Here is a 22,979-nt window from a genome sequence, read left to right on the forward strand (position 1 = left end):
TTTGTAAATGATGTCTGAATGTTGGATTGCGCCCCTGGCTTTTGATACATTTTAAAAACAATAAAATGGTGCCGCCTGCTTTGCTTAATAGAAGGAATTTTAAATGATTCATACTTTTACTTTTGATACTTAAGTATATTTTAGAAATTACATTTACTTTTGATACTTAAGTACATTTTGAACCAAATACTTTTAGACTTTTATTCAAGTAGTATTTTACTGGGTGACTTTACTTGAGTAACTTTCTATTAAGGTATCTATACTTTTACTAAAGTATGACAATTGGGTACTTTTTCCATCACTGCTAACAGGTTGTTACATCAATCTAATTTCAACATAATCATCAGAACTATGTATATGTTGAAAATTCCACATAGAATTGTGGGAAACATCCACACAGCATGATGTTGCCATTCACCGTGCTTCACCGTAGGAATGGTGCCAGGTTTCCTCCAGACATGACACTTGACATTCAGGCCAAAGAGTTCAGTCTTGGTTTCATCAGAACAGAGAATCTCTATGGCTTGGTTTTTGCTATGACATGCACCGTCAACTGTGGGACCTTATTTATGGGACCAACTTATCCTTCTCTCTTTCTTTCTCTCTCTCGGAGGACCTGAGCCCTAGGACCATACGTCAGGACTACCGGGCATGATGACTCCTTGCTGTCCCCAGTCCACCTGGCCTTGCTGCTATTCCAGTTTCAACTGTTCTGCCTGCGGTTATGGAACCGCCACCTGTCCCAGACCTGCTGTTTTCAACTCTTAATGATCGGCTATGAAAAGCCAACTGAAAATTATTCATGATTATTATTTGACCATGCTTGTCACTTATGAACATTTTGAACATCTTGGCATAGTTCTGTTATAATCTCCACCCGGCACAGCCAGAAGAGGACTGGCCACCCCTCATAGCCTGGTTCCTCTCTAGGTTTCTTCCTAGGTTTTGGCCTTTCTAGGGAGTTTTTCCTAGCCACCGTGCTTCTACACCTGCATTACTTGCTGTTTGGGGTTTTAGGCTGGGTTTCTGTACAGTACTTCGAGATATTAGCTGATGTACGAAGGGCTATATAAAATAAACTTGATAAAATAAACTTGAAAATAAACTTGATTGATTTAGAAAGGTGTGTGCCTTTCCAAAACATGTCCAATCAATTGAATTTACCACAGGTGGACTCCAATCAAGTTGTAGAAACATCTCAAGGATTATCAATGGAAACAGGCTGCACCTGGACTCAATTTTGAGTCTCATAGCAATGGTTCCGAATAGTTATGTAAATAAGGTATTCTTGTTTTTTATTTGTAATAAATTTGCAAACATTTCTAAAATCCTGTTTTCGCTTTGTCATTATGGGGTATTGTGTGGCTGTAACGTAACAAAATGTGGGAAAAGTCAAGGGGTCTGAATACTTTTCGAAGCCACTGTACATATATATATATATATATATATATATATATATATTGGGTGGTTGATATTATGTTGAATTTTATATTTAATTAGACATTTTATTTGACCTTGTTTCAATGTTGATAGTAAGATGGTACGTTTTAATCAATGTCATTGTTTCAATGTCATGCTATCAACCTAAATAAAGACGTATATTGTAATAAAATTAGAAGCCAACATTGACTCCTACTGGTTTATGAGGGGTAATGCCCTTCAGCCATAACAAGTCTACCATCCAGATGCCTACATCTGGAAACAAGCTGTGCTTCATTCAGCTGAGCTATCATGTCAACATTTAGACATTAATCAGCTTCCATACTCATTTGGGTAGACTACCGAAACATTGACTAGTTGAAAGTAACTCCTCTAACTGTTCTTGTACAAGCTGTATGTGAAAGTAAATTCAAAGTAAGGTTGGGTTTATGTAGGCTACATTGACATCTGACTTGCCCAAAGGACACCATCATTTCAACATGATGCATGGTTGATTGGATCTTTGGTGGTTTAGAAGTAGTTACCACTAGCCGTATAATTAGGATGCCATTATGTTAATAATAAACTTTAACGTTTGGATATATGTTATTCATAAAATTGAGTATATATACTGTCCATATATTAATAATCCACTTTTATGTTTAGATATTGTCTTGTATATGAAGGATGGTTAGTTGATTTCAAATGTAATCTACAAGTTATTAATATGTTGGATTCACAGCTCCATCTCAAACAAAAATCTAAGTTAAAGAATAGGACTATATCAAATCAAACTTTAAATGCACTTTAAATAAAGTTTGATTTGATTTAGTCCTATTCTTCAACTTAGATTTTTGGTTGAGATGCAGACGTGAATCCAACATATTAATAACTTGTAAATTACATTTGAAATCAACTAACCATCCTTCATATACAAGACAATATCTAAACATAAAGGTGTATTATTAATATCATGGATTTAGCATCCTATTTATAGGGCTAATGGTAACTATTTCTAAACTTCCAACGATCCAGTCAACCATGGATGAACGATAGTATACCTAGCTACATGTTGAAATGATGGTGTCCTTTGTCGGGCAAATCAGATGTTTATATAGCCTTCATCAAACCAACCTCACTATGAATTTACTTTCACATACAGCTTGTGTAAGACTTACTTTCAACTATTCAATGTTATTTAGGTAGTCTACGCAAATGAGTATTTTCAATGGTAAGCAGGTTACATCAAAGTAGGCATTTGGATGGTAGAAGTGTTCTCACTGTAATGCACAACCCCTCATATACCAGTAGGTGTCACTATTTAGGCAGCTCATAGAACGGGACCGCCGAGTGCTGAAGCATGTAAGAATCGTATCTGTTCTCGGGTTGCAACACTGACTACCAAGTTCCAAACGTCAGCACAAGAACTGTTCATTGGGAGCTTCATGAGATCACCATGCGCAATGCCAAGCGTCAGCTGGAGTGGTGTAAAGCTCGCCGCCATTGGACTCTGGAGCAGTGGAAATACGTTCTCAGGAGTAATGAATTGCTCTTCACCATCTGACAGTCTGAAGGATAAATCTGGGTTTGGCAGATGCCAGGTGAAAGCTACCTGCCGCAAAGCATAGTGCCAACTGTAAAGTTTGGTGGAGGAGGACTAATGATCTGGTGCTCTTTTTCATGGTTTGGGCTAGGCCCCTTAGTTCCAGCGAAGGGAATTCTTAACTCTACAGCATTCAATGACATTCTAGATGATTCTGTGCTTCCAACTTTGTGGTAACAGTTTGGGGAAGGCACTTCCCTGTTTCAGCATGACAATGCCCCCAGCACAAAACGGAGTCCATACAGAAATGGTTTGTCGAGATCGGAATGGAAGAACTTGACTGGCCTGCACAGAGCCCTGACCTCAACCCACTCTAACACCTTTGGGATGAATTTGAAGGCCGACTGAGAGCAAAGCCCAATCGCCCAACATCAGTGCCTGACCTCAGTAATGATATTGGGGCTGAATGGAAGCAATTCCCCGCAGCAATGTTCCAACATCTAGTGCAAAGCCTTCCCAGAATAGTGGAGGCTGTTTTAGCAGCAAAGGGGGGACCATGTCCATATTAATGCCCATGATTTTGGAATGAGATGTTCGACGAGCAGCTGTCCGCATACTATTGGTCATATAGTGTATAAACGTCTGTGTCCAGTTACAGATGGTTCTACAAAAAACAGATAAAACTTTTATAAAATAAATCCATGATTCATGCCACAATGAAATTTAATTGTTCAAATTAAAATCCAAAATGGCTAATTGAAAATTGGAAACGGTAAATGGAAATTCTAAATGAAAATGATAAATGGTAAACAGAAAATGGCAAATGGTTGACAGAAAAGGGTCAATGCAATGTGTAAAGTGATATGGAAAGTGACTACTTTAATTTTCCAACTGCCCAATTTAGCACTTTCTATTTTCGCAGTATATGCAAATGGTTTCCTGTAGGCGTGAACCTGAAGAAAAAAAACACCAACATGCAGTGTTACATCATAGTCATATCACACTCTCTATGCCTTGATTTTAGACTATTTTTACACATGGGGTTCGTACCTGGTGTCCTGCACACCAGAATAACATTTTAGCCTGCTAAGCAACCTAGGCAATTACATGTTTCTCTTTTCAGGCAAAGTTACTCAACACTAAATAATGTTACTCATCACATGCACGTGGTCACCGAAGCACTAGTTACACTAGTCTAAAATCAATGTACAGAGAGTCTGCTAGAATGTCCTACTACTGGGGTGTGGTGTTGCTCTCATGGTTCACACATCCAAGAAGCAATTTGCATACACTTAGAAAATGGAAATGGAAATTGAAAAAAGAAAATTCTTGATTGGGTAGTTGGAAAACAAAAAACATGACTTTCAATTTGATTTTGAACGTTGCATTTACAGATTTTCTGTTTACCATTTGGCTTTTTTGGTTTACCATTTATAATTTTTACTTAGAATTTCTGTTTACCATTGGTAATTTTCAATTATCCATTTTCTAATAGAATTTTAACTGATGTGAAAAGAAAAATGCAAATATCATTTTCACATTCCTTTTTAACATTTAAGCATTGCATTTTCGATCTGTCATTGATCACCCCCCATATTTTACCAGCCAAATCTATCTATCTATCTACATGTCTATCTACATGTATATCTATCTATCTATCTATCTATCTATCTATCTATCTATCTATCTATCTATCTATCTATCTATCTATCTATCTATCTATCTATCTATCTATCTATCTTTATGTCTGTCTGTCTGCCTGTCTGTGTCTCTCTCTGTCTGTCTGTATGTTTCAACTGGCCACATACCTACTGCCGCCATGTAAGTGAAAACATTATTTTCTATAAAGATTGTACACAAAATCCACTTATTGGGGATTGATACATATGTTTTTTATGTTATTTCCCTCAATGTATGCTTATACAACGTGCTGCATATTATGTTTAGATTTTGTGTATTTATTTGTTTTACCTTTCATGAAGTGGAGACAATGGCTTCAGAGAATAGAGCATCATCTGAGCTGGATGGCCGTCAAGAAGCAAGAGAACTTGCTGAGGAATTGGAGACCCAGATGGCGATGTCTAGTGTTAGGCCTACCAGATTATCACACAGTGTCATTCTGTTTACAACATTGAAATGTATTGTTCATCTATATCTCAGGGAGTAAAGAAAAAAAGCAGCCATCAAGGAGTTAACGAGACCTAAATGGGAATTGGATTCCTGAATTTGTCAAAAGATCCCGTTTAGCCGCCGGTTGGTTTTAACGCTTTCAAGGAATGCATGCATGACATGTTGAAGTATAAACAGCTTGACAACCTCTTATTGAGTTAACAGTTGTAAAGTTTCTCTCTTATCTGCTCTTGTTATTTCAGTAGCTCCGCAGACCCTAATCAGAAAGATCCCGTTTAGCCACTGGTTGGTGTTGATGCTTTCAAGGAATGCATGCATGACCAGTCAAATCAAATGTTATGTCACATGCGACGAATACAACAGGTGTTGACCTTACAGTGAAATGCTTACTTACAAGCCCTGAACCAACAATGCAGTTTTAAGAAAATACCCTAAAAAAGTATGAGATGAAAGTACCGGGTGTACCGGTGAAGAGTCCGTGTGCACCGGTGTCAGGGTAATTGAGGTAATATGTACATGTAGGTAGTGTTACAGTTTCTCAATCGCTTTGGCTCATTTTTTAAAACAGTCTTAACTAAACTGTAAGTGCAATTGTCACAACTGTTTTATGGGACATCACAACTCTATTGCATGTCTGCAAAATGTAGTAACTCACCCAGAACATTTAATTCATACTTCAAAACCAAGTTATTGTGTCAGTAAATTGGCCAATGCCACCAAAATGAAATGTTTTTTTGTCATCGTGTGAGCCGTACTGCTCAAAATGTTTAGATGTTTTTTCACCATGGCAGTCAACCCTGGAAATGTTTGTTATATACAAATTTCAGTTTTGTTCTATTTTTTTGTTGACACTTACTGCACTGTACAAGAATGTCAGTTGTGTCTAGCTGAATGCTATTGTGTATCACACTGAGCTTTGTAGTTACCGATTTCAACAGTAGGGAAAAGTTTACTGGGAAAAGTCAATACTGTACAATACTGTAGTACACAAAAAAGGGATATGCACATTTGTATGTATACAGTACATTTAGTTTTGTAGCAATGTGTTACATGTAAACAGAAAATTCACATTTGCCTGTCCATTTTTACATATTTCTTACATGTAAAGTCATATACAGTGAACAGAAAAATTACCGCAAAATGACATCCATGCAAAAAATTTAACAACAATGAAAAAACCTGCGGTACTTCTGTAAAACAACTATAAATTGTATCTCCTCACAGTACGTAACACTACAAGTTCCCATCTTCTTGCTGGACATCCTGTCGCTCTTGTTGGTCTGGCTAGAGATTTTAATTAACATCACATCTGATGTTTTCCCTTGCGATGCACCGGGGGGAAAATCTCCTTGCGTGGCACAACCATCCCCTGCAATGATCGCCTGTGATGTCCTCACAAGCAGCATTCATGGCATCTAACAGAGACATCTGATCTTGTGGACCATGCCATATACTTTCCACCTCCATGATGAAAAAAACAATTCTTTCCGATTCAGGAATGGGGAGGATGGTGGAAGGAAGTCCATTGTTATCCTTTCAAGTGCAGCAAACCATTCCCTAACAATGTTGGTTCGGTGGAAGCTTACATTATCCCACACAGTTACATCTCTGTAAAGTGTATTTAGGAAGGCCAGGAGAAGTTGGGTGTTATAGGACCCAATGTGTGGAATATGTGTTCTCACACCATTCTCAGAAATGGCAGCACACATTGTAATATTGCCTCCACGTTGGCCTGGTGTGTCAATTGTGGCTCGGTGTCCAATGAGATTGTGGCCACGTCTCCTGCAATTTGGCCAGATTGAACCGAGTCTCTTCCACACAAAAAAAGAATGTGGACCATTTCATGTCCTTCCAGCTCCATTGTTCTCTATATAGTAACACAGAAACAAAATATAAAGTTAGTTTTACATAGCCTATTCTAGAATCAGACAGTTTAGTAAAGTAGAAATGTTTTGTGTTCTTATGGGTATCTACAACTTCAAGAAGTATATACAGGCCTCATTGAAGTACAGTAAACACACCAATGGTTTACCTGGACATACTGGTAAAGCAGCTCCTTTACTCTGTCACTATTCCTTTCAAATGGCACCTTGTGGAGTTGTTTCATAGTCATTTGATTACATTATGATTTGATGTAGAATTCACAAATAGTTCATGTTGCAGATAGTATATTCTATTCAAATTGTGCTGTATTACTGTATTACTGTATTACTGTATATTCTGAATATATACCTTACGGTACATTGTGATTTTCAGACTTGGATTTACCTTTACAATAGTGGATGTATTGTTGTGAATTAAATGCTGTAACAAAATGAAAGGACGAGTACATATTTACCTCTTTTCCCTACAGAATGTTTGCACAATTGATGACGCTGTGGACCTGTTTACATTAGGCTGTACTCGCCGACCAGCCTCTTCCATTGTAAGACCATGGTTTATGACATGGTCCACACTTGTGGCTCTGATTTCATCAGGGACTCTTATTCTTTGCCTTCTGCCTCTTCCTCTATTATGTCTTCCCCTAACACCACCACCATCACCATCACCACCACCACTACCCAACACCACCACCACGCATTCTTACACATCTTCTTCTTTCTCCTCCACGTGCATGTAGCTGCTGTTCAGGGTTGTGATGTTCCTCCATGTTCAAAAATGATAGTGATTGTGCTGTGGGCAAGCTCCGTACATATGCTTCCAAACTTGATTGGTTGATTGGTAAGATTGTGATTCCTATTTCATTACTATGTCACCTGGCAGGTAATTTGCCAATTTAGCAGACATCACAACCATTCCATGTCATAGATATGTATGGCATATACATGTATGTCTGACTGATTTTGATCATTGAATGGATCATTTTGCATGTGACGGCTCACACGATGATAGGAATGTTTAGAAGTTGTGAAGAGTATGATCATTTCACTGAGAATCAACTCATCAGTTTTAATCAGCAAGTCATGTGCATGTAGTCATTGTGCAAATTGTAGACAATTGTACTTACTCTTTTAGACACATGTGCCAAAACACGCAATTTGCTTAAATGAATAAGAAATTCAAATCTTGTGTGAACAAAAAAAGAAAATTTTCAGAGATTGAAGTTATTTGTTTTGAAAAAAAGTATTCTCAATCGAGAATTGAGACAAAGCGATTGAGAAAAACTGTAAAGTGACTATGCATAGATAATAACAGAGGATAGCAGCAGCGTAGAAGTGTGTGGGGGGGCGGGGGGGGGGGGCAATGCAAATAGTCTGGGTAGCCATTTGATTCGATTTTTTACAACAATAGGCAGTATCTATCCATCATTATAAACAGCTTGACAAGCTCTTATTTTGAGTTAACAGTTGTAAAGTTATTCTCTCTTATCTGCTCTTGTTATTTCAGTAGCTCCACAGACCAGTTATCAAACAACACACAATACCCCATAATGACAAAGCAAAAAAAACAACAGAAATGGCTTATTTACAGAAGTATTCAGACCCTTTGCCTTGAGAATCGAAATTGAGCTCAGATGCATGGTTCCGTTGATCATCCTTGAGATGTTTCTACAACTTGATTGGAGTCCACCTGTGGTAAATTTGATTGATTGGACATGATTTGGAAAGGCACACACATGTCTATATAAGGTCCCACAGGATTGTGTCGAGGCACAGATCTGGGGAAGGGTAACAAAACATTTCTGCAGCATTGAAGGTACCCAAGAACACAGTGGCCTCCCTTCTTAAATGGAAGAAGTATGGAACCACCAAAACTCTTCCTAGAGCTGGCGGACGTCCAAACTGAGCAATCGTGGGAGAAGGGTCTTGGTCAGGGAGGTGACCAAGAACCCGATGGTCCCTCTGACAGAGCTCCAGAGTTCCTCTGTGGAGATGGGAGAACCTTCCCGAAGGACAACCATCTCTGCAGCATTCCATCAATCAGGCCTTTATGGTAGACTGGACAGACGGAAGCCACCCCTCAGTAAAAGGCAGATGACAGCCAGCTTGGAGTTTGCCAAAAGGCACCTAAAGGACTCTCATACCATGAGAAACAAGATTCTCTGGTCTGATGAAACCAAGATTGAACTCTTTGGCCTGATTGCCAAGCGTCACGTCTGGACGAAACCTGGCACCATCCCTACAGTGAGGCATGGTCAAATCAATGTTTTTCAGCGGCAGGGGCTGGGAGAGTTCACCTCCAAACAGGACAACAACCCTAAGCACACAGCCAAGACCACACAGAGGTGGCTTCGGGACAAGTCTCTGAATGTCCCTTGAGTGGCCCAGCCAGAGCCCGGACTTGAACCCGATCTAACATCTCTGGAGAAAATAGCTGTGCAGCGATGCTCCCCATCCAACTTGACAGAGCTTGACAGGATCTGCAGAGAAGAATGTGAGAAACTCTCAAAATATGGGTGTGCCAACACTGTAGCGTCATATCCAAGAAAGACTCGAGGCTGTAATGACTCGCAAAAAGGTGCTTCAAAAAAGTACTGCGAAAATCGTCTAAATACTCATGTAAATGTGTTTGTGTTTTTTTTTTGCGAAAATAAATGAAAAAACAGTTTTTGCTTTGTCATTACGGGGTATTGTGTGTAGATTGAGAGATTTTTTTTTCATCCATTGAAGAATAAGGTTAAAGTAACAATGTGGGAAAAGTCAAGGGGTCTGAATACGTTCCGAATGCACTGTGTATATTGGAAAAAATATTTGAACTAGGCAAGTCAGCTATCTCTATGGTCAAATCTGCAATAGTCCAGAGGCAGTTGTTTGATGTCTTGAATGACATTCCTCCCAGTTGTCAAATCAGATAAAATTGTATTTGTCACATGTGCCGAAAACAACAGGCATAGATAGACCTTACAGTGAAACGCTTACTTACAAGCCCTTAACCAACAATGCAGTTTTAAGAAAAAAAGTGTTAAGAAAGTATTTACTAAAATAAAATAAATAAAAAATAAGAAAAATAACAAGTAATTAAGGAGCAACAATAAAATAACAGTAGCTGTTGTGTGTGCTGCAGATGGTCAACATAAACAGGGTAGGCCTATGCACAAAGCAAGTTCTCTCCAATTGGTTAAACAGTAAAATCATTGTATTTGATACATTTTAATAACTTTGAGCATGTAACAGTGCAGTCTAACAGTCATATGCCAACATATGACTATGCTTTGTTGAGGCTGGGATGGACTGTACATGGCTCTTTCAATAACCAATCAGTGCACCTTCCAGCAAAATATTCTGTTCAACAAGTGATATGCTTTGTGGAGGCTGGGATGGACTATACATGGCTCGTTCAATAACCAATCAGTGCAACTTCCAGCAAAATATTCTGTACAACAAAAGTGATATGCATGTGCAAATGTTTTTATTATGTAAATTAGAGTAAAGCAAATGTGCAACCTTTTCCTTTTAGAAATTGTGTTATAGTAACCTGCCTATGTGTTACTATTTTTTTCTCAGGTCTTGCACCTTTCCTAACTGTTCTGTGTGCTGTCTGACACACACCCTACCTAAAAGATAGTAACTAGCTTGCTCGTTACTGCCAGGCTCCAGCTACACCGAGGAAATACAACAATATTATCATAGAAACAGCTGAAGATTGATGGCATTTTATTGGAAATTGTAAGTATATTCTGCCGCTGGGACTACGTTAGCTATAAACAGCTAACGTTGGCTAGCTAAGGTTTATGTTCGACATGTTTTATTTTTGCGGCAAATTTACGTTTAGCTATGCTAGCAGCTAAGCTAACGTTAGCTAATTAACCGGGCTAGCCGTCCAATCTAGCTGTTGAGCTAGATATTTTTCATGGTTTATTGAGGACCTTAGGTGCATGAAGTATATAAAATACTCATTTTATTTGTATTTGTGATTACTAGCTAGCTACCTAACTGGTTGGCTGTGTCAATACGTTAACGTTAGCTTGCTCGTAACTTAGCTACGTTAGTTAGCTATCCTAGCTAACGTTTACATGTGTCCACTTAATTTGCATTACTACCTACCCTTAGCAAGTTCTCTGTAGCTAGTATTTCTGCTAAAGCTAACTAGATCGAACGGGCTAGATAGACACAGCGTTATAACTAGTCAAATAGATAGGTTATATGGGCTTTTGCCAAATGTTGCGATGGGTACCTTTTTAGCTAGCTAGTAACGTTAACTAGCCTACTTTGAAGTAACTCAGTAACTAGCTAGCTACTCTTGCATTGTTTCCATTGCACCGTAGTGATATATTTGCTTGCTATGTTTAAATGCTTTTAACTAATACCTTTTCAGAGGCCTAACAACTTAACATTTGATCTTACTGCTGTGAAAGTGGAAAACAGAGTAAGTGCCCATGTTATTCAAACTGAGTTCCCAGGTTGTTGTATTAAAATATCCCAACCGCATAACCAGAGTGAACAGTGAAACAAAACAAAAATGCAACTACTTGTTACTTCTAGTGCTTTTTACATATTCCTGGAAAAATTGTGGCTTTGATGATAAAATTGTAAAATGCATCACAGATACTGGTCTGGATTGAATTAATTTAGTGTAGTGTAGGGTAGGGTAATTAGGCCTGTGAGTAGTGGTTGCGTAAGACTGTATATGCAGTTCCTTAGTGTATATGCAGTTCCTTAGTGTTAGCTATTATGAGTCATGGCAAAAAAATGGCTTGCTAGCTGTGAGTGTTTGCATCTGCATCCTCATCATGACTGTATGTCTGCAGTGGCCACAGTTTCCACTATGATTTAGGCCTAGGCCTTACTTGACTTTGTTTGGGACTGATAGAATACAGTCAGCCGGATAGCAAATCACAGAGTTCTACACCGGTAGCCTGTCTAGTTGAAATTGGCTATAAAGGGAACGTTATAAAGGGACCAGCAATTAGGATAGCTAGTCAACATTAAACTGTCAGTTTCACATCATGATTTACATGGCATTTTGAACATGCACAATTGCGTAAGTTAGATGTGAGTAAAAGGGTCTGGCCTAAATACTGTGTGAAATGTAACCACACCAGGCTAGGCCAGGCTATAACAGCCAGACGGTCAGGGTGAGTTGGGTGTAAATTTAGTCATGTAATTGTAACCTCACTTTGGTGAAGGAGTCATAGCGAAGACAGAGGCTGTATTTTGTCTAGGCTAGAAGTCGCTGCAGGATGTGTCGCATCAGTCTGCGATGAGGGTGAAAGACGTAAACGTCTTTCCACGTAATTCACGTCCACGTAATTCAAACTATTGTGCCTGATCTTACAGTAACCACGTTTCCAGTGTCCAGTTTTTATGTGAGTAAAGTCATACCAACAACAACAACAAATCACGCCCACGGTGATGGAATCAGGAAGTGTCGATACAATTGTATAAATGTTGACAGACTATTTGTTCGTTCGACGTGGTGGGATCTTTTTGTGTCCGTAAACTGAATTATGTGACAAATTGTGGTGGAAGCTATTTTCTGCACAATTGTTGATAGAATAACCATGTTGAGGTAAATTTGCAGTCAGGCAGTGCTATGTTGTGTGGTCCTACCACTACGACTTGAAAAAGCATGCCCAGTTTATTAGGCTACAGATGCTACAGATAATAATGAACTTCACAGGGTGGTGAAAGTGCACGGTGATGAGCTTGATGCTCCGTTCCAATAAATATCAAGGGTGTTCATTTGTAGGCTAGTAACATGATGATCAGTGCTTAGCTGCCAATTAACAAATACACATGATCTTGCTCTTATCCAACTCATCATATAACCTAACCTATCCAGTGTCCACTTTATCAGCGAACTGTTGCCTACGTGAAAACCAGATTGGACAAGTTTGCCATTTATTGCAACAGTTTGTGTGACAAAACCATCGATATAGTGAAAAATGCTATAGAAACGCATTGCATTTTGTTTTTTATTCATTTTTTTAATGTGTACTAACTTTACGTCATCACACAGCCTTGTATCCGCAGCAAGTCAGCTTGGTGGAAACAAACCTCTAGTGGGAAAATGTGCATATTAAAAAATAAAGTGGACTTTATAATATTTGCATGATAATCTGTTGCATATACGATGGAAACCTAACTATTGATGTCAACGGAAGATTTGTGTGGAAGTTGACCTCAAAGGGCGGCAGGTAGCCTAGCGGTTAAGAGTGTTAAGAGGCCAGTAACCGAAAGTTCGCTGTTTCGAATCCCTGAGCCAGAAAGGTGGACAAATCTGCCGTTCTGCACTTGAGCAAGGCAGTTAACCCCCAACAACAACTGCTCCCTGTGCGCCGATGATGTCGATTTAAGGCAGCCCCCCCACACCTATCTGATTCAGGTTGTGTTAAATGCGACACATTTTGGTTGAACGGATTCAGTTGTGCAACTAACTAGGTATCCCCTTTCCTTCAATTGCTCTATTTCAAGTAGTTGTAGTTTATGGACAAGGCTGCACTGCATTCACTTATCTATTAGGTCTTGTGTTGTTAGATCACATGCAGACATAGCCTACCTATTACACCATTTTGTTTTGTCCAGAAGTATTACAGGAAATGACAGATGGCCTTCTGCTACTGCATTTTGAGTGGAACCAGAGCAGTCCCAGGCAGTGACCTCAATGTCCATCAGCCTTCCCAGAAACACATAGGAATATTTCTCTTCTCGGTGTAGATTAGTATGTAGTTGAATTTATAAAAGGGTACTCTCCCGCTGTCTGTCAAACACTGACTGAGGAAAAGCCCCTGTTGTTCCGTTGTCACCTGTTACAGCCAATTCCCAGGCTTAACACACTCTCACATCCTGGGCCACTCACCTCAGCATCACCGTGAGGGTGTTTCCTGCTCCTATTTCATGTGGCGTATGTTGCTACCTTCGCCACAGCCCTACTCTGATTGGTAACTCACCCACTGAGTACACCCCTCTGGCTATTTTCATCCTGTGAAATCCTTGTTCAGGTCGAAGACATCGGTTGTGACTTTTTTGACACTGGCCACAAGACCAAATTATGCCTTAGTGACGGGCCGGCGGTGGCACGGGCACGTATTTGAACAAAAGAGATCATTTGCATGTTACACACGTCCATCTTGAATCAGATACAAGGATAAGTGCAGGCTTTAGGCAAATTCTAATGACTATTTTGTTTGGTTTGTTTTTGCTTCCGGGAGCATAAATCAACTGAGAACCTCTTCCTCATTGTAGTCACATGTCAGGTGAGAAAGTGGCAACACTAGGCGCATAGTGTTTCTATCTCTGCAGACTAGCTAACCAGTACCAGCATCATGGAGTAGACTATCTTATACTCTGGAAATCCGCAACAAACTAAGAAGTGATTTAGCCTCTCTGTCTGTCCACTCATGTTGCAACAGATGCATTTTCGTCATATCATCCATACCTTCTTGTGGTGAGTCTTTTATTTTGGTGGGGTTGTCTTGTTTCGGTGCGTTTGAGAGCACTGCTTGTATAAGAGAGGTTTACACAGCAGACTTTTGTATTGGCATCTATCTTGATATTCAAATCATTTCTAGTGGAAAAGAGGAGTTGATACGCACTAATGGGGTCACAGCAACATAGCAGCAGAAGTGTTTTTCTGTCTACAGGCTCAGACATGCTTGTGAAGTGAATCATAGTTCGGCACGTGATTACATAAAGACAATGTTTTATTGGAGTGAATCGTTTGGTTGTTTCCGGATAGTCATGCTCACGTTGCATAAGGTTTACCTAATATTAATCATGTGAAACTCCCTTTGGTATGCGATGAGACAGTCGAAATTATGTTTCTTTCCACTCGTTACGCATCAATAATGGTATAACATCTAGCCTAGGGTTTCACTTTTGCAGCTGAAATGTGGCTATTCACTTACGGTAACCTGTTCGTATACAGCAACAAGAAGCAGTCTCTGCCCATTGAAGCCCCAAACTTCCTGTTTTCAGATGAGCGCTTTTTATTGGACAGAGGAACGGTCTTAAAATAGCCATTGTAAGTAACTCATCAGCCTGCTGGCATTTAGTGAACATGACTGCTGCTGGGGGATACCCCAACGCTCCCAGACCTCAGTGAAGACAACAGGGGAGTCTCATTGACGTCCTGCTGGTTTTGTCCTTTACTGAAAGGGCAGACAGGTGAATCTGCTGCACCATTGCTGCTTTTAGCTGGTCATAGCATAGTTAGGTAGTTAAGCAAATTTGGATGTTTTTTCTTCCCACAGGATTAATCTGTTTGCTCTTTGGGTTTGGTGTATGCAGTTGACTGTTCTCTCTTTTGTCTTTTCAGGTCATACCACGTACTGAATGTTCATGATGTCTGAACATTTAGAAGAAAATTGATGTTTAGAAGAGTTTTTGATTCCAGTGGAATTTGTCAGATCTTTTGCGTCACTTTGTTTTCGAAAAGAAAACGCACCCTACGTGGCAACGCACCAACACACCGAAGGATCTACCTTTTTATTTGAAAGGGCAGGTGTTTGTCGAAGCCATCGTGCTTCCCCTAGTGACCTCTGTGGGTTACAATGCCTGTACAAGCGCCGCAATGGACAGAATTCCTGCTGTGTCCCATCTGCACCCAGCTGTTCGAGGAGAGCGTCCGCAAGCCCATCAGCCTGGGCTGTGGACACACCGTCTGCAAGATGTGCCTGAACAAGCTGCACCGCAAGGCCTGCCCCTTCGACCAGACGGCCATCGCTTCCGACATCGAGCTGCTGCCTGTCAACACTGCCCTATTGCAGCTGGTGGGAGGACAGGTGAGACATAGTCTAGGCTAGGTATGTGCTACTTAGATGAGATGCTAGGCTAGGTAGGTACTACTCGGGTACTAATCAGGTGAGACAGGCTAGGTAGGTGCTACTCGGGTGAGAGGCTAGGCTAGGTAGGTACTACTCAGATGAGATGGTAGGCTAGGTACTCACTCAATGTCACGTTCATAAGATTATGAATATTGTTACTGTTGGGACAGTACCCCACATTTGCATTGGACAATTGCTCCCCTTATTCTCTCCCCTATTCTCCTAATGACAGTTTGTGTATCACTTGGTGAGGTGAATGTAGGTTATGTTAATGTAGCGTGGGAACGGTACTCAATTGTTTATGCTCATACATGGACTGGTGATGACTAACGACTGACAAACAAAATATCTGGTTTGGGAATTTGGTGTCTTTCATTTGTCTTGTGTCAGGAATAGTGGTGTTGTGTAGTAGCAATTTACCCGATTCTGGATTGGGCCAGATTTATTCTGCCAGTCAATGCAATTTTCCCATTACATTTAGAGACAAAATAACTTTCACTTGTCTTTATCTTTATCTTATTCTGGCTGTTGTACCTAAGTCTTAAAGGGTTCATATTTTGAGTCTTATGGGAGAGCTACAGTGCATTCGGGAAGTATTCAGACCTCTTGACCTTTTCCACATTTTGTTACATTACAGCCTTATTCTAAAATTGATGAAATAGTTTTTTCCCCTCATCAATCTACACACAATACCCCATAATGACAAAGCAAAAACAGGTTTTCAGATTTTTTTGCAAAAACTGAACTGATATAACATTTACTTAAGTATTCAGACCCTTTACTCAGTACTTTGAAGCAGCTTTGACAGCGGTTACAGACTTGAGTCTACAAGGTTGGCACACCTGTATTTGGGGAGTTTCTCCCATTCTTCTCTGCAGATCCTCTAAAGCTCTGTCAGGTTGGATGGGGAGCGTCGCTGCACAGCTATTTTCAGGTCTCTCCAGAGATATTAGATTGGGTTCAAGTCCGGGCTCTGGCTGGGCCACTCAAGGACATTTAGAGACTTGTCCCGAAGCCACTCCTGCGTTGTCTTGGCTGTGTGCTTAGGGTTGTTGTCCTGTTGGAAGTTGAACCTTCGCCCCAGTCAGGTCCTGAGCACTCTGGAGCAGATTTTCATCAAGGATCTCTCTGTACTTTGCTCCTTTCATCTTTCCATCGATCCTGATTAGTCTCCCAGTCCCTGCCACTGAAAATTATCCCCACAGCATGATGCTGCCACCACCATGCTTCCCCGTAGGGATGGTGCCAGGTTTCCTCCAGATGTGACGCTTGGCATTCAGGCCAAAGAGTTCAATCTTGGTTTCATTAGACCAGAGAATATTGTTTCTCATGGTCTGAGAGTCCTTTAGGTGCCTTTTGGAAAACTCCTAGCGGGCTGTCATGTGCCTTTTACTGAGGAGTAGCTTCCGTCTGCCCATTCTACCATAAAGGCCTGATTGATGGAGTGCTGCAGAGATGGTTGTCCTTCTGGAAGGTCCTCCCATCCCCACAGAGGAACTCTGGAGCTCTGTCAGTGACCATCTGGTTTTTGGTAACCTCCTTGACCAAGGCCCTTCTCCCCCGATTGCTCAGTTTGGCCGGGCCGCCAGCTCTAGGAAGAGTCTTGGTGGTTCCAAACTTCTTCCATTTAAGAAAGATGGAGGCCACTGTGTCCCCAGATCTGTGCCTCGTCACAATCCTGTCTCTGAGCTCTACGGACAATTCCTTCGACCTCATGGCTTGGTTTTTGCTCTGCCATGCACTGTCAACTAGGGCCCTTTTGTATAGACGTGTGTGCCTTTCCAAATCATGTCCAGTCAATTGTATTTACCACAGGTGGACTCCAATCAACTTGTAGAAACAGCTCAAGAATGATCAATGGTACCAGGATGCGCCTGAGCTCAATTTCGAGTCTCATAGCAAAGGATTTGAACCGTTATGTAAATGAGGTATTTCTGGGGGGTTTTGACCAAAGTTTCTAAAAACCTGTTTTGGCTTTTTCCATTATGGGCTATTGTGTGTAGATTTGAGGATAAAAAAAAAAGATCAATTTCAGAATAAGGCTATAATGTAACAAAATGTGGAAAAAGTCAAGGGGTTTGAATACTTTCTGAATGCACTGTGTCAGTTTTTTTCCTGTACAAATTGAAGCCGAACATTGTCAAAACCATTTATCAGTTTGCCTTTCAGGGCCACAAAAAGGAAGTATCTATCACATGCTATCAGTTTCTGCAAGATGATATCTGTTTGATGTATCAATAGCTGTCACGCACAAACGGTCAGTGAATCCCCACTGCTCATTACAATACCACTGTTTCATATTTGTGAGATTTTATCAGAAACATGATACTAGCTTGCTGCTGGTTAGGCAAAAAAAACATGTGGCTGTGTTTTCATAACTCAACCAATGTTGCACATGAGGGACAATAACTGTCATGAGATGTTTACTGTCCCCAGCGGTTGTTTTATTTAGCTACTGTGACGCATTCGAAGGGATACAGGAAGAACTACTGTTAGTCACAATGTCACAAAGATTAACCTCCGAGAAGGAGTGATGGCCAGAGAGACCACAACCGAGAAGGAAGGGCAAGGAGAGAGTGCACACATGAAAGGTGGAAGGCTGACATGGATCCTGAAGCAGGATAACGTAGCGCGTGGCTGGGACTCAGCACACTGTGAGGCAGCCATTCTGATTTTTAGATATCAGCCCACCGATGTTGTGGTCAAAGGTTCCTCTAGGTTTCACTTGTGGTACTTATGGCTGTAGCTGTCATGACATTTGATCATCTGGTAATTGTCATGCAAAAAAACTGCCGGTCTCATGGTAATTGACCGTTAAATGCTAAACGTGTTTATCTTATGTTAGGCCCTGATCTGGCTATGCCATATGGCTTTGGCCTGCACTAGTTCATTTAACAGACAATATTTGCTTATAATTCCAGTGGCATTATTTTATCTTTTTTTATAGTAAGAAGAATACAATTGAACATAGCTGAATAAAGTATATTTTCCCCAAACAATTTCCAAAGTAGTAACAGGTCCTCATATATGCTTAGTTTAGAGTTATTCATGCAACTTTAGTAGTGATACAAACCTTAGGCTCTATGTTTCTATTTCTAATACATTCTAAGGCTCTGCATGATGCGTCTAATGATGATTTGAAAAAAGTTCCATGAAAGGCATGCACTCTGCTCTGTTTCTTGCGCATGCTGCACACAGTTCATCAGTCTCTCATTCACAATTTGACAAGCACTTGATAATATATTCTTAATTTAATCTTGTCTTTACACATAGCTTACTAATATACAGTTGAAGTCGGGTTGCGTGAGCATTGCGGATGCTATATAGATATGCGGGGTTCACGCCTACAAAGTTCTGATTGGCCTATTAGGAGTGATTGAATAAGGTTTCTGCAAATAGGACACAAGGGGCGTATCCAATAGTGAGATGTCGACTGAAAGAGAACTAAATGACACTTGTACATGTCGTGCGCACACACACACACACACACACACACACACACACACACTGACCCAGACACACACGCTAAAAAGTATTACCCTTCAACCAAAACAAATACACAGGCAGTCTTACACCCTCAGCAGTAAACTGGAAAAAGTTTTACCCCCTTCCCCTTTTAATGCAAATTTTGCCTTTTTAGAATGGGAGTGTGTATGTGTGGATGAAACTGCACTAGTTTGCAGAGAAACTGAAAGCAAACCTTTGAGCTCCAGTTCGAAGGCTGTTTGTTTGGAGTCCAATTACTTTTCAAAAAGAGATGTAGCTAAACAAAAAAAAAACTCTGGTAAAAGGGTGTGCCACCATGTTTCATAAATCAACCAGCATGCTAGTTGGCCTCACTTCCTCATCGGTTAATAATAGTTCCCATAGGGTGTTTAAGTGAAGTGCTGGTTTGCCCTGTGTTGAAGGCACTCAGCATACTATCTCCATGTGACAAGGTATAATACCGTGTTATTATGGCCCAAATAGCTTTGGCAGAGGTAGTATGTGACAGATGTTATGTAACACAGAAAACACTGCCTTACTGCTAACTCCTTGCCTTTGCTACTCTCCACAGTGCTCAGTCCAGATCCTGCTCTTTGTACTCATGGGATATGAATGAATTCACTAGAAGTCGGCCTACACAATGTGTACACATTAACAGATATCTATAAATAGAAGGGGGGCTTTTGGATTTCAAAATGAGAGCAGCTACAGGCGCAGCCAGCAACTGCGGCTGGTTAAGGGTTTGCTGAAATTATGATCTAGAACTTTCCTGCAGCTGGGAGTGCTTGGTGGAGACCTGCATGTCATGTTGGGAGGGGGGATGACGTACGTGTGTGTGTGTCAGAGTTCCTCTTCCTTGGCAAACCCAATGACTCAGCAAACACTGATACTCATTTGCTCCCTCGGCACGACTCCTCTTACAGCTGCCAAACATCAGAGGTCTGATGGATTGAGGGGAAGGAGAAAGGGAAAGGGTGTGCCACACTGGCAAGTCCCGAGTCATGACCATCATTAGTAGCCTACCAAACTTGCTAACGGACGGTCACTAATGGCCTGGTACTCAGCACTCTATTGTCCCTCTTATCACTCTGACAGCAATGCAAATGCAATCAAATCAAACACTTCATGAGAGCCCTGGCGTTGAGTTTGAGCGGGATGGGATCACCTGTTGTAAAACGAGAGCCAACTCCGCATAGCTGGTTGATGCATGGAATGAAATAAGTGTTCCTATAAGCCCATGTTGCACAACATTTCTATAGGCTATGTGATGCAATTGTGTGATAAAACAGAGTTGATGGCCTCTATTAAAAAGAAGATTCCATCAGCTTTCTATTGGCTACGCCTACTATATTTATTTTCAAACTTTCCTAACACTAAGCACATTGCTTACAACTGGAGTAGCCTACCTGGCTGGCATGAAAACTACCTCCATTCCCTATTCAAGTGCATACGGATTACATGTCTTTTTTCCCCCCTGCCCCTGTTCTGACAGGTGCATGATAATAGCCCATTCTAAATCAAAACTAATTTCACACACAATATTTAGTATATTTATTGACAAGATTAAATTGAGAATAGTCTGATGGGTCAGAATATTATCAATGATGCCCAGTGTGTGGTAAGAAACAGCGCACGCTGTTTAAATAGTTGAATGCATCACGTAGCCGAGCCCATACGCCTAGATGTTTTGATAAGGTTCGTATCACAACTAAAGTGGCCAAATAACTCTACGCATAGGCGTAGAGCTCCTGGAACAGTTGGAGAGCCCAATGCCTACAGAGCCTAGTGAAACGGGTTCTTATAAGCCCAGTCGCATGAGGAAACACAGTTTAAAAGAGGTCTCGTGCAGCTATTGATTGCTCAGTTCTTAAATTTAAGCACATTTAATCCGCTTTACAACCGGTGTAGCCTACCAGGCACGTAACCTCTATTTGCTATTCGAGAGCAAGCTACGGATGTTGTTTTTTGGGAGGGCCATTCTGAATCAAAATAATTCCACACATACAGTTGAAGTCGGAAGTTTACATACACCTTAGCCAAATACATTTAAACACAGTTTTTCACAATTCCTGACATTTAATCCTAGTAAAAATTCCCTATCTTAGGTCAGTTAGGATCACCACTTTATTTTAAGAATGTGAAATGTCAGAATAATAGTTGAGAGAATGATTTATTTAAGCTTTTATTTCTTTCATCACATTCCCAGAGGGTCAGAAGTTTACATACACTCAATTAGTATTTGGTAGCATAGCCTTTAAATTGTTTAACTTGGGTCAAACGTTTCGTGTAGCCTTCCCCAAGCTTCCCACAATACGTTGGGTGAATTTTGGCTCATTCCTCCTGACAGAGCTGGTGTAACTGAGTCAGGTTTTTAGGCCTCCTTGCTCGCACACGATTTTTAAGTTCTGCCCACATTTTCTATAGGATTGAGGTCAGGGCTTTGCGATGGCCGCTCCAATACCTTGACTTTGTTGGCCTTAAGCCATTTTGCCACAACTTTGAAAGTATGCTTGGGGTCATTGTTCATTTGGAAGACCCATTTGCGACCAAGCTTTAACTTCCTGACTGATGTCTTGAGATGTTTCTTCAATATATCCACATAATTTTCCTCCCTCATGATGTCATCTATTTTGTGAAGTGCACCAGTCCCTTCTGCAGCAAAGCACCTCCACAACATGATGCTGCCACCCCCGTGCTTCACAGTTGGGATGGTGTTCTTCGGCTTGCAAGCATCCCCCTTTTTCCTCCAAACATAATGATGGTCATTATGGACAAAAAGTTATATTTTTGTTTCATCAGACCAGAGGACATTTCTCCAAAAAGTTTGATCTTTGTCCCCATGTGCGGTTGCAAACCGTAGTCTGGCTTTTTTATGGCGGTTTTGGAGCAGTGGCTTCTTCCTTGCTGAGTGGCCTTTCAGGTTATGACGATATAGGACTTGTTTTACTGTGGATATAGATACTTTTGTACCTGTTTCCTCCAGCATCTTCACAAGGTCAATGCTGTTGTTCTGGGATTGATATGCACTTTTCGCACCAAAGTACGTTCGTCTCTAGGGAACAGAACGCGTCTCCTTCCTGAGCGGTATGACGGCTGTGTGGTCCCATGGTGTTTATACTTGCGTACTATTGTTTGTACAGATGAACGTGGTACCTTCAAGCGTTTGGAAATTGCTCCCAAGGATGAACCAGACTTGTGGAGGTCTGCAATTTTTTTTTCTGAGGTCTTGGCTGATTTCTTTTGATTTTCCCATGATGTCAAGCAAAGAGGCACTGAGTTTGAAGGTAGGCCTTGAAATACATCCACAGGTACACCCCCAATTGACTCAAATGATGTCAATTAGTCTCTCTGAACCTTTTAAAGCCATGACATCATTTTCTGGAATTTTCCAAGCTGTTTAAAAGCTCAGTCAATTTAGTGTATGTTAACTTCTGACCCACTGCAATTGTGATACAGTGAAATAATCTGTCTGTAAACAATTGTTGGGAAAATGTATTGTGTCATACACAAAGTCGATGTCCTAACCGACTTGCCAAAACTATAGTTTGTTAACAAGAAATGTGTGTAGTGGTTGAAAAACAAGTTTTAATGACTCCAACCTTACTGTATGTAAACTTCTGACTTCAACCGTATATAATAATTGACTTTGGCCCAATAGGCTTGGAATATTCCCCACTTTCAAGGAGCTTTCCATTT

General features: G+C 40.6%; 1 protein-coding gene and 1 long non-coding RNA gene across 4 annotated transcripts in view; one reads left to right on the top strand and one right to left on the bottom strand.

Annotated features, from left to right (window-relative positions):
• Nucleotides 1-4,899: 4,899 nt before the first annotated feature.
• LOC111975820 (uncharacterized) lies at nucleotides 4,900-7,739 on the bottom strand. The gene is made up of 3 exons (XR_002878869.2): nucleotides 7,431-7,739; nucleotides 7,125-7,181; nucleotides 4,900-6,959 (listed from the first exon to the last, which is right to left on the bottom strand). It is a non-coding gene; the product is annotated as an uncharacterized lncRNA (long non-coding RNA).
• Nucleotides 7,740-10,350: 2,611 nt separating this feature from the next.
• Nucleotides 10,351-22,979, top strand: part of LOC111976096 (roquin-1-like) — a 30,738-nt gene continuing 18,109 nt past the window's right edge. For all 3 annotated transcript variants that reach the window (XM_024004842.2, XM_024004843.2, XM_070447492.1), the window contains exons 1-2: nucleotides 10,351-10,698; nucleotides 15,290-15,755. In XM_024004842.2, the coding sequence (XP_023860610.1) occupies nucleotides 15,525-15,755 (231 nt within the window). In that variant the 5' untranslated portion in view covers nucleotides 10,351-10,698; nucleotides 15,290-15,524. The remainder of the gene's footprint in view (nucleotides 10,699-15,289; nucleotides 15,756-22,979) is intronic.

The sequence above is a fragment of the Salvelinus sp. IW2-2015 genome, linkage group LG16 (assembly GCF_002910315.2).
Source record: "Salvelinus sp. IW2-2015 linkage group LG16, ASM291031v2, whole genome shotgun sequence".
NCBI classification, from domain to species: Eukaryota; Metazoa; Chordata; class Actinopteri; order Salmoniformes; family Salmonidae; genus Salvelinus; species Salvelinus sp. IW2-2015.